Source organism: Xyrauchen texanus, chromosome 31 (genome assembly GCF_025860055.1).
Source record: "Xyrauchen texanus isolate HMW12.3.18 chromosome 31, RBS_HiC_50CHRs, whole genome shotgun sequence".
Classification (NCBI taxonomy): Eukaryota; Metazoa; Chordata; class Actinopteri; order Cypriniformes; family Catostomidae; genus Xyrauchen; species Xyrauchen texanus.
Genome location: NC_068306.1, coordinates 9,361,911 through 9,375,086, shown reverse-complemented (window position 1 = coordinate 9,375,086; position 13,176 = coordinate 9,361,911). Strand labels below are relative to the sequence as shown.

The 13,176-nt window shown below is 39.1% G+C and overlaps 1 protein-coding gene across 1 annotated transcript in view; it reads left to right on the top strand.

The window, feature by feature from the left end:
• Window positions 1–13,176, top strand: part of LOC127624808 (rho GTPase-activating protein 24-like) — a 123,059-nt gene that overhangs the window by 24,985 nt on the left and 84,898 nt on the right. Inside the window, exon 2 of the mRNA XM_052099739.1 lies at window positions 380–588. Coding sequence (XP_051955699.1) covers window positions 400–588 — 189 coding nt within the window. The 5' untranslated portion in view covers window positions 380–399. The remainder of the gene's footprint in view (window positions 1–379; window positions 589–13,176) is intronic.

Below are 13,176 nucleotides of genomic sequence, written 5' to 3'. Positions count from 1 at the left end.
CCACAATACACAATTCACAACTTCCTTTTTCCTTTCTCACCTAACATATGTTTCACATCTTATAAAGTATTGGCTTATCTGGATGAATGCAAATACTGCATAGATGAAATGTTCAATATTATGGCTTACCAAGATACTGACCAGCACTGTCCTTCAGGATTGTTGTGAAAAGGATATTATTATTATTATTATTATTATTAATAACAGATTATCTACCTGAGATGTCAATGTATGTACCGTGGTGAGTTTTAAAAGAGATAGCAGGTAGCAAACAGACAGAAGTCCTTACTCATGGTCAATTCTTGTTGTTTCCATCCTTTACTTTGTGGTTCAGTATGCTAAAACAAACCTTCTCACATTCTGTTTTTTTTGTGGACAGAGTGGTGTGTTGGTTTGGTCATGGAATATCAGGCTGGAAGCATGGGCAGCAGCCCACAGCATGGACCCGTGTCAGGCAGACAGGGTGTTCTCCGCTGCGGTTGGCTCCGGAAGCAAGGAGGTTTTGTGAAGACCTGGCACACGCGCTGGTTCGTCCTACGAGGAGATCAACTCTTCTACTACAAAGACGAGGACGAGACCAAAGCTCTGGTGAGTCACTTTAAGTCCCTTTAAAATGGACATGTGTTAAAATGGATGGGTGTTTTGGGGTAACCAAATCTTTACATGCAAACACACATGCAGATGATCACATTGCATTGTTTACACACTACACATCATGTAAGCTACCACACACGCTCAAATACACAGATGCCAGCACTCATTCACATGCAAATATCCTAACATTCTGAAAGTTCAAATTTCATGCCAAGTGCCAAACAAGAGAGGTGAAGAGAGAGTGACCTGCTTTTTACCTCTCGACAGTCTCTCATAAATGATGACTTGTTACGGTTTTCTGTCTAACAATGGAGATTTTTATGCTCGGGGTCATGCAGCTGTCTTGTGTAGGTGGACAAAAGTGTTTTCTATGGAATCAGGCAGGAGTTTGAGAAGGTTCCATTAATCTCTTAAAATCATCTCATCTTGTGCTTCCAAAGGAATAGTTTCCCAAATGAAACGAGTGCCATTATGTACTCACATTTACATTTCATATGTTACAATACCAAAATGTCAGTGGCCGGTACAGATACCAGTGAAATTTCACTGATCCTGACACCAATACCACAGCAAAAAATATGTTAATATGGTAATGTGCTATTGAACTCTTCTTTAGCCAAATTTCAATGTAAATAATAAATTAAAACAAATGCATGTGCACTTCAAGTGTTTCTAATTAAAGAATGCATTGTTTAAGTGTTTTTAGGCCTTACTGAAATCTGTTTTATTTTTATTTTTTTCATTCCATGTTTTAAGGTTTAATTTCATCATCAAAATAGTGTCTTATCAAATTAATTCCAAAAACTTTAAATTACTTTTCAAAATACCATTGCATTTTTTTCAACCAAACAACAGCAATTTTTAAATATTGCTTATTTTTTTATTATTATTATTATTACTACTACTGCTTCTGCTAATACAACAACTCCTACTACTACTACTACTATTATTATTATTAATCATTATTATTAGCGATTATTACATTGTGCTCTATTGTAATATATTAATGTCACAAGTTCTTAAAATTTTGTTATCAAGCTTTTATGTTGATGTGAGTTTCAATTTTGACATGTTTTTGGCAGAAGCTCCACTTTTCCAGATAAACAGTTCGCTACATGTCCCAGTGTGATCATTAAATCGCAAATGCTGTGATTTAATTTGATAAATATATAGTGTGCATGTGCTGTGCGCTTCACAGTGGATGAGTGCTCTGCTATGTCATTTCATATAACACACAGCACGCTTGATTCTGTGTGGGACTATGAGCGGTCGGCTTCACACATTCACTTTAAAGAAAGCAGTTTATGCAGACTAAGATTGCAGCCTTTTGCGGTTGAATTATATTTTCATGATTTTAATTTGATTGTTTGTGCATTGATTTTTTTCCCCCATATGTCAAATTTGTGTGTGAGCATTTGGAAGCAGTCGTGTGTCAAACAGACTCAGACAGCGTGCAGGTATCGAAATGAGTCGGTGCTGTTAATGTACTGTTTATTTTGCTGCAAATGTTTGCTCTAGCATAGTTATCAACAAAGTTTTTTCCTAATAAGATGCACATGGTTTTATCTAATTGTTTTTTTTCTCTCGATTTTAAAACAAACCGATTCATAGTTAGAGGTTTTTTGATTCTTTACACATGAAAGAAACCAGTCAGTTTCCAGTCAATTCCACACAGTAAGTTAATATATTCTAAACTCATTTAGAAAAAACAACACTGGTATCGGATCAGGATCGGCTAATAGCGAGAGTTCAGTTATCGGAATTTTAAAAAAAAGGAGAGAAACAAGTTAGTGCATCCCTAGTTTTGTATGATAAGATGGTGAGTAAATAATGAGGGTTTTATCCTATGATGTTTCTCCTCACTCAGGAGTATTAAAGATTTATACCTTTAAAGATTTATACCTTCATGTCCATGTTTTAAGGTTAATCTCCCTTCTGTCTTTGAAGTTTCGTGTTGAGCTTTAATTTTCAAGTTTTATGCACTGTTGGAGCTTGTCACAGGTTTCTTCAGCAGTTAAATATCAAATATCATGGGCTGACAGCTCCTGCGTTCTGTGGGTTCATTGACAAAGCTATCAAAGGACATTGAATATGCCTTTTAAGAAAAGGAGAGACTCTGATGTTGTTTTTTTTTTTCACAGAAAACCAAAATGACCCATACTGTATTTTATGCAGTTCAAATACTTATAAAGAAATTAGAAATGCTATGTGGCTGCTCTAATATCCACTGGAATTTTATTTATTTATATATATATATATATATATATATATACATATATACACACACACACACAGTATATATATATTTTTGGTTAGATTTAGTTTATTATTACAAGTGGCCCAAAACACATACAAATTAGCAAATTTGACAATTAAACTTGTGCTTATTTTGTATGCATATAAAATCCCACTCTAGGAACTATAATTTAACTGAATTAATTTCTCACATAACATTTCCTTGTTTCGTAATTTTAATAATACTTTGCATAGTTTTGAATACTTTTTTGACTATGTTTACATATACTGTACAAATTGTGTAATAATTCAGGAAATAAGCATCACATAAATAAATCCCTCTCAACCGTCTTTCACGACATACAGAAGTTGATAAATGTACTGTATGTGCATACTGTATGTTAAGTGGAAGTTAGGAAGCCTGCGTAATGGATTAGTAGCTAGTAGTAGTAATTTATTTAGCTCAGTGGTAAAGGCGCTGGTTCGAATCCCAGGGTGTGCGGAGCGACTCCTAAGCAACCAAATTGGCCTGGTTGCTAGAGAGGGTAGTGTCACATAAGGTAACTTCCTCGTGGTCGCTCTAATGTGATTCGTTCTCGGTGGGGTGTGTGGGGAGTTGAGTATGGATGCTGTGGTGGATGGTGTGAAGACTCCACACGCGCCATGTCTCTGTGGTTGACGGTCTCAGATGCGGAGGCAGCTGGGATCCCCTACTCTGAATTAATACGTAGAATAAATTGTTCATAAAGGGATAAAAACCAAAAAATGAAAATTATCATATCATTTACTCACCCTCATGCCATCCCATAGGTGTATGACTTTCTTCTTCAAAACACAAATGAAGATCTTTAGAAGAATATCTCAGCTCTGTAGGTCCATACAATACAGGTGAATGGAAACTAGAACTCCAAAATGACAAAGGAGGCATAAAATTATTCCTTATGGCTCCAATGGTTAAATCTATATCTTCTGAAGCAATATGATAGGTGTGGGTGAGAAACAAATCGATATTTAAAAATTCTGGTCACAATTCACTTACATTGTGAGGACCAACAGAGCTGAAATATCTTTTTAAAAATCGTAATTTGTGTTCAGCATAAGAAAGAAAGTCATACACATCTAAGATGGCACAAGGATGAGTAAATGAGATAATGTGTGTGCATTGTGGTAGTCAGGAGCAGATTCATAAGTATCCTCCATTGAAGCGTAGTGAGGTGCAGAGAACTGGAAGGCAATCACTCTCCCAACACATGGGTAGAGACAAGGAATCCTCTGTTGAAAACTCATAAGCACAGAGAACAAGCATACAGCAAACTGGAAGGCAACCACACTCCCAACATGCAGTCAGGCAACCAAACAGATAAACCAGACAGGACCAACTAGGAAGAGCGAGTGAGGTAAGTACTTCATATCAAACATCAATCTAGCAAAGAACTTGAGAACATGAAGGGCTTAAGTAGGGAGTGAATCAGTGGAGAACCAGGTACGGCTAGCATGCTAATTAGTGGCATGATCAGCGTTCACCTGTGAACAATCAATGTTCCCATGGAAACACTGATCATGCATGCCTGCAGCGCATGCAAGACTTAAGGGAGAGAAAATAACAAAACACACAGAGCAAACCAACAAATTCACCGGAGTCGTGTCAGGGTTGTAGTCCCTGTCCCTATAAATTCCTGAGCATGTCTCAGACCATGACAAAAATTGGTGGATAACTATTATTTGTTGTGCAACCTCTGCTTGTGAGTAAAGTGTACAAACATTTATTTGAAACAGGTTGGTTTATGGTTAGTTTTCATCTAAGATAACACTTTTAAAGCTTGCATTGTGTGTGAATGTTTACATCTTTGCACATTTACAAGTGAGCAAAAAAGCATGAGGTCAGATAAGCTTTGCCATGACAAAACATGTGCAATACAGCAAATCCAACCACAATCAAAACCAAACCCAAACAACCTTAGAAACACCGCACACAAAACCATTAAGACCTCTGATGACCTAGTAACATAAAATCTCAGGGTAAACCCAGATTTTTTGATGTACTTTTTCCAGAGGCACTGCTGAGTGTTTGAAGAAGACTGAGTGGAAAGCAAACATGAGTCATTGACTGTTATGACTGTTGTTGACAATAACCAGACGTGAAACCATAAAAGTGCACCATTTGTTTAGTTTTTTCCTTTGCATATTGTTTAATTATTGCCATAATCTATTCCACATGAAAATAACTATTCAAATAGTGCCATGTATGTGTGCTGATCCCACAGGTCTCTATGGCAACAGCTTGCCAAGCTGTGGCCAAGAGCAAAAGGGAAAACCATGGACACCACACTAGAGAGAATATTCAAATCATGTTTTGACTGGCTTTGCTGAGTTACAAAAGGGGATATATAGAGAGAGAGAGAGACTGTCTTCTATGTATTCTGTAATCTAATGCATTCTACTAATGAGAAACAGACAATTCTCAAATATCTGTAACCAGGCAGCCATTGCTTGGCATTTCCAGTTGGGAACATAGTACAGAAACTTCCCAATTAAATAGATTAATTTGCTTTAATGGGACTGCTCTCATTTCAGTTTTGTCCCACTTATGGAAAAAAGCATGGGGTCATTGTAACCCGCACAAGAAGAGACAGTCACAATGTATAGTCAAACTGCGTTTATTGCAGGCAAAGCAAAAGTACAAATAGGGCAAATCCAGAAGCGAGTGGTCAAGGGGAGCGTAAGGTCAAAGCCGGGGAATCAGGATGTGGCAACGGGGCAAAACTACAAAAGAGTGGTCGAGGAAAGCGTAAGGTCAAAGCCGGGGAAGTCAGAATAGCAGAACGGGTAAACAAGCGAGTTGAATAGACAGGGGAGCTAGGGGAACACTAGAGCTGGCAAAGCGAAGGGGTAAACTAAACAATAACCAACCAGAGTGAAATGAAAGGGTTGTGATATATATAGGGGAGAAAACGAGCGGTGCAGGTGAAACGAATAACCAGGTGATTGGGACGAGTACAGGTGAAACTAATACTCTGGTGATTGGGAGCGTGCATGAGAGCCAGAGGGGGGTGATTGGGAGTGAGCGTGTGAGCTCGATGAAGCGGGAGAACTAGAGGAGCGGGGTTCGTTACAGTCATTTCTTGGTGATATACTCCAAGAATGGGGTTATATCCTTGTGAGATGTTTTCCTCTTTTAATATACTTACATTCCGCTGTTCTTCATTAAGATGTCCTTGTATTGTCTTCCATGTCAGTATCCAGAAAATTCCATATCTACAAAAGGGACCTCATTCATAAATCGGGGGCAGAACAACAGATGCATTGTGTACTAGGGCTTGCTCTTTCTGCTTGCTCTTTATTCTGAATGACTAATCTTTGGTGTGAAGGCTAGACAGTAGGACATGTACCAAAGTTGTAACTGTTAACACACATATTAATGCTCACTTCTTAATATTATTGCTTAACATTATGGTATGACTCATGGTATCTGATGTCTATGACATCACATGCAGTAACACCTATGAATTGTATTTAAAGTAGGTATGACTGCTTTTGATACATACTGTATTTTCAGTTGTTCAGTTTGGTTAGATGAGTAGAAATATGTTGAAATAAGACATTTTGGTACTCTTGCTACTACTGCATGCCAAACTGAGGTGCACCATGGGGTGGCATACAGATTTTTAAGGGAATTTTCAATCACTTTAGTGTCAGTTCTCTAACTACTGTTTCTTAGAAAGACTTGCTCAGAGCTTACATATGTGCTGAGTTTTTATAGGGCAAACCTGTATGTCTTTACAAACTTTTCATAAAAAGTTTATGGACCGGCACAAATTACTTTTATGAAGATCAAAATCTGTCTTTAAAAATTCTGACATAGTCAAATGATTCGGAAGCTTTGAAGCTGCATGTTTAAGGAAGACAAGCAGACAAGAACCATTTTCCTTACAATTTCTTGTCAATAACATTGTCACAGCGCCATCATCCCATCGCCTTCCCTTTATGTTTGGACTTTTAATTTTACACCTATTGAGTCTTATGTTGAAGTTTTTCCCTTAGACTACACTTCCTAAGATGCACTCATCTGTTCCCCATTTTTGTTCCCAGGTTTTCTATGTTTTGCCTTTACCCACGTATTTATTGAAGCCCTCATGTTCTCTCCTTCTTTGACTAGTCTTAGTCCGATGTAGCTATTCACTTGTCCTTTCCATGCTAAGTCTTCTAAGTCTTCCACTACTCCGACCACTCCTTCTCCCACCTGCTCCTCCTCTAGCGGCCCCTTCCACTCTACCAGAGACTCCTCCTCCAGTGGTTCCGCCCACTTTCCCAGAGACGACTCCTCCAGCGGTTCCAACCACTCCACCTTCGGATCCACTTCCTGAGACTCAACCCCCTGAGCCAACTGTGGCTCTGCCCCCTGAGGCTCCACCCCCTGAACCCCTGCCAGTTCCATCCTGGTGTTCTGATCATTTGCCAGTTACCTTCCTAGAGCCACCTCCCAAACTGCCGGACCCCATACCCTTCCGGGACCCACCTTCCAAACCAACAGACCCCTCTCCTGGCCTGGAGCTGCCCACCCAAACCTCCGGACCCCTCTCCTGATCATCTGCAGCCTCTCCCTGGCCTTCTGATCATCCTCAGGCTCCTCCCTGGCCTTCTTGTCATCCGCTAGCTCCTTTTCGGTCTCCAGCTCATCTACCAGTTCCACCCAATTCTCTTGCTCCTCCCCAGTCTCCAGGTCCTCTTCCACTCTACCAGAGACTCTATCGGTCTATTGGTCATCCACCGGCTCTGACTTGGACTCCCAATCATCCATACTGTATTTGGGCTTCAGGAGCCGCCCATTAAGGGGGTGGTTCTGTCACAGCTCCATCACATTCCCTTTATGTTTTGACTTTTAATTTGACACCTATTGAGACTTGTGTTGATGTTTTTCCCTTAGACTACACTTCCCATGATGCACTGCCCACATTACACTCATGTCTTCCCCATCTTTGTTCACAGGTGTTCTATGTTTTGTCATTACCCATGTATGTATTTATGCCCTCATGTTCTCTCGTTCTTTGACTAATCTTAGTCTGATGTAGCTATTCACTTGTCACTTCCATGTTTGTATTTATATTTCCTTTTTTATCATCATCATCATCATTGTTGTTGGCATAGTTATTTGTTTATCTTTCATGTTTCTCATTAAATTCTGCATTTGGGCTCAAACACCATCTCTCTCTCTCTTCCTTGTGAAAGTGTTACAAAAATGTACTGAGATGAAGATGGTTCTTTTGAAAGTCACAGAGAGTCAAAATATGACACGGTTTAATTATAGACTAAAGCAGAATTCTGATGACTACACTATTTCTACATTTCAGACCAGTGTTTTTGCATCCTGTTTTATAAAAAAAAAGCTGTATTTGACTTCTATGAAGCCTGTATTCTTAATGCTAAAAGGTATTCATAATGCATATACTGTATGTCATATATATATAATTTTTTTAGTTTTTTTAAATAACTGTAACCATAATTATTATATAGTATTACCATTTGTTCTCATATACTATTGTAACAACAGTTCTAAATAGGGAAGAGGGTCTGGAGATGAGAAGATGAAGCTAAAATATGCTGATCTGGCCATAGAGTGAAGTTCTTTGAGACAAATTTTGATGTTGGCTTGAAAAGTCTTGGGGCCCTATTTTATAGTTAGAGCACAAAGTCACTGGGCATGACCATGAAGTTTTGAACTGTGGAGGTTATTTAGGGCTTTTGTGGTTTGAATGGATGGATGGAATGGAATGGCAAAAAGAATGATCAAGAGAATCATAGAATGATAGATAAAACAAAAGATACAGTAGATGAAACAGACAGACTAGTTGAGTTTGTTTTAGAGATTGAAAACTTATCTCCAAGTAGGGCAGATAGAACTCTTTGTAAAGCCGCAATCACCCCAAAGAAAGATTCACAGATAGCCAATGGATTGCAATAGGGTTGTCACGATACCACGATCATATATTATGATACTATACCAACTAAAGTATCACACTACCAAGTAGTATCACAACGATGCCACTCGATTGTGTTTTAATTATTAAACACAGTTTGTTATAATGATTCTTAGTAACTAGCAATTCCACTTATTGCTCCGGAAGTGGTGAAAATAACTGATGGATGAACTGGGAGAAGGCTCAAATGGACTGACTTGTTACCTAATACATTCTTAGTTTGATTAGTTTGAAAAAAAAAAACTACATAACAGCCATTTCAAATGGCAAGGGCTTTAAACTTGTATTCCATTAATCTGTGATTATTTATAATAAAGATATTGTAACATTGAATAAAACAATTTTAAGCAGCTGTTTCATTATTACAACCGTTTCAGCCCCTCTCTCCTGGTAAAGAGCAGCACGAATGCAGATTACACACACACCGGTTCGATCGCACGGCTCAGGGACGTGATCAAACTGTGACCAAACCGATCTGGGCAGCGTTTCCCAAAAGCATTTGTAATTGGAAAAAATACATGTTTGCAACATTCGATTTTTCAGAGAAATTGTAAACCTGTAAATGTTAAGATAAAGCATTTAGTTAAATGAAGTGGCACTTACCTGCGTGTATTCTGCAGAAACAGTGGGATGTGTCTGAAGGTATTTAATAAGGTTGCTGGTGTTCCCCCTTTGGCTTGAAATCTTTGTAGGCATTCACGGCTGATTCATCAGGCAAACCCCAAACTAATTCCAGATCTCATGAATTGTGTTTTTTTAAAAAGCTTCTCACTCTCCAAAGCTGTATTTAAATCCATATTATCCATTAGGAGGCACGACCGCCAAATTAAGATGCTGGGATTCAGACGTGTGTGCGTTTAAAGCATGGGAAAACCACACATTGAAAAATAAACAAAACCATATAAGGGACAAATTCTAAACAGCACTCTTAAAGGGCACTGTGTTAAGAGGATGCCATTTGGAAAGACAACATTATTAATGTTATTGATGTCTGATTCAAATGAAGGTTTTAGCAAAAATAATTTTTACTACCATACATACAACATAAATGGTACTACCGTATTAATGGTACTACTGATTAAAAAATACAGTGGCACCACTTTAGTATTGTGATACTGCTGTAGCACCAGTATACCATGCAACACTAGATTGCAACAACTTCTGTCAAAGTTATCATCTTATATCACACTCAGAGCCAATCATACTGTCAGAATAAATGTCTGAATTCCTCAGTTTGCAATTTAGAAGAGAAGTGAAGTGTAATTAAGACTTCCCAGAATGCAACAGTGCACAGAGCCACAAGAGGTGATGAAACAGCATCATTAAAGTGACTATTAATTAGCATCTTCATTTAAAGCGATGGCTACATTAGTTACTTGCCTCATTAGCTTAATTGCTGTCTCTGATTCCGATGCATGAGCATCTGCCCCCAAATGTTGCCCAGGGATTCATGGCCTTGTGACTTAATACACATGTGCACACACACTGACAACATTATTTTCTTGGAGAATGTCCCTGTGTCTCAATCAGCTCCCTAGCTCCCTATGTCTTGAATAAGTTTATCATGAACACGAGCTTGCGCATCGTTGTATAAATGACACTACCTTTCATTTTCGTTGAAGATATTCAAACATACAGTGTTAATATAACAGATAAATGACATAAAAATTAAAATAAATAAGAGTGTATTTTAAAACTTCTTTTCACAACTCAAATATTTAAAAGATTGTTTCACTTTCATGGTAATTATGAATGAAAGACATTAATAAAATTCGGCTTGTACTACATAGTTTTACACTTGTGCTCGTCTTCTAATGATTTAAGAGACATTTCAGGCAACTATGCTCCTTGGTTTTTACAGTGCATTGTGGGATTTTTAGGGAGCGAACATTTCAGTGCACTGGAACAATTTTGCAATTGAGACAGCCCTAAAAATGGGGTGTCTCACTGACACTGACTCCTTTAACAGTGCCCTGACTACTGAACTAGATAACTTATTTATATTAAGTCGAAATGCATTCTCACAGATATGTAGAGTAATATACGACTATAAGCAAGCCTTTTTTAGATTGATTTCCCTGAAAAGTTTGAAAACTTTGGTTCTGTGGCTCTATAAAAACATTGCTCTGTTTGTTTCAGCATTCCAACCAGCCAGAGACAGCAAAATTGTCTCAAACAGTGGTGTGAGTTTCGGGTGGGACTATCTGTTCTGGTATCCTAGGGGTGCAAAAATAACACACTTCAACTATAAATATAATGGAGCGGATCAGTACTTTTAATTTGTAACTTTTATGCTTTGATCTTGATCATTGTCCTTGAATACAATGTCAGACCAAGACTTGTGATCTCTCTAGCTCTAAATCTGATCTGAATATCCTCTCTCTCTCTCTCTCTCTCTCTCTCCTCTCTCTCTCTGTCTGTTTCTGTCAAGCATTAGATATTAAAAAAAATGATGTATTCCAAGCAGACTGAGGGTGTGTCGTTTGGCAACGTTTGTCTTATTCCTGTACTTTGTCTCCTCTGATCTTGTCCTCGTATTCTTCATCTGTTCGCCATTGAACAAAATGTGTGGCACTATAACTTTAGTGCATGCTGTATAGTCACTGTAAAAAACTAGTCTCATCTGCTTTGATTGTTAAACAATAGTAAACACAATAGTTTGTTAAAAAAAAAGCTTTATGACAGCCCTCCAAAAATGCATTGATGAGTCAATATTCCATTTACAGGAACATTTGCTCATGTTCTATGGGAAAATTAATGAAATCCTGCCAGCAGGCTGAAAAAATCTTGCTCGCCAGTTCCCAGACACGCCGTCGCCTGGTCCTCACTCACTCCTCCCCAGGCGGACTAGAGCAAGTCCTCCGACCCCTGGCAGATGGAACGGCCCTCCGCATTTTGGCTGTTGGTAGGGAGCCCCTCCGCCCCTGGCAGCGGCTCCACCACTCCAGGCGGCTGGCAGCAAGCCCGTCATCCCTTCGTGGATGGCGGCTGCCACTCTGTGTTCAGGCGGCCGGCAGCAACTCCATTCCCCGGTAGACGGCCACGGTTTCTCCTTTGGGCAGATAGCAGTTGCGAGGACTCCACGACAGTGCATCACTCCTCCTTCCCAGGTTTCGGCACCAATGTAACAAGGTTACTAATGGGAAAAGAGGAGGCTGGAACTAGATGAACGGTCAAAGTAATATTTAATGAAACAAAAAGACACAACACAAATGCACACACGGCAGCTGCATATGGCTCTCTCTCTCGAACTGCTGAATCCTGCTGCACTTATCCCTCTCCTCGGCTGATTAGCCCAATTGGGGGCTGGGCACACATATTTATGGCCCGGCCACTCCCTCCTCATAGTCACAGATGACAATGCATGTTCCAATTCTCTGAACTTCATGAACAGAAATTAGAGTCAACAATTGTTCAAGATACAAAATGAAAATAATAATAATAATAATAATAATAATAATAATAATAATAAATAAATACAAAAAATCAACTTTGAGGTGTGGTATTAACATACATACAAATATATAGAAACACTGCTCTGAATTTATGAGCAAGATTTTTCCTTATATAAGGTTCTTAGTCCCTATTTTTTTTTTGTCATTGGTCAAACATCAGAAGTGATTACCATCCGATATCCTTATTGCATTTGTTATCCTTCTTAAATCATTTGCATTTTATTTGTAATCTAATTGGTATTAGAAAGCACTTAGACATAACTCTGATGTCATTAAAAAATAAGCTGCATTACAATCTAATTATCTAAAAAATGCCAAGAGTGCAAAAACACAAATGCACTCATGCATACACACTCACTATGATAAAATGACTTGCAGCTTTCTGTTAAAGGTCTGTACTGCACATAGGTGACATTTTAAGGCATTATAAGCACACCAGCCATGCAAAAGGCTGTTCCAAACAGTAGACAGTAAAATTATGCAGCCTTATTTAGACTCTGTACCTATGTAACCAGCCCTGCTCATCCCGCTCCGAACAGGACTCGAACCGGCGCCTGCAGCATGGGAGGCGGGTGCTCTAACAAGGAGGCTAAAGGCTCAGCTTCTAATGTCAGTCACTAGTGCACCACTTGACGTCAGGAGAGTGAGGTTTCCACACTGCACAGCTATCTACCAGCTGGCTCCCATTGCACTCACCCCCCTAAACCTCACTCCCATCCGGGTCGGCACCATTGTAACCGGCCCTGCTCACCCCTCTCAGAACGGGACTCGAACCAGACAGTTAGGTGCTCTAATGCTGCGTTCACACCGGACGCGAATAGCACATCAGGCGCGAGTGATTTCAATGTTAAGTCAATGCAAAGACGCGTTATGCGCGTAAAAAATTCCTTCGGCGCGAATTGAGCGTCTGGCGCATT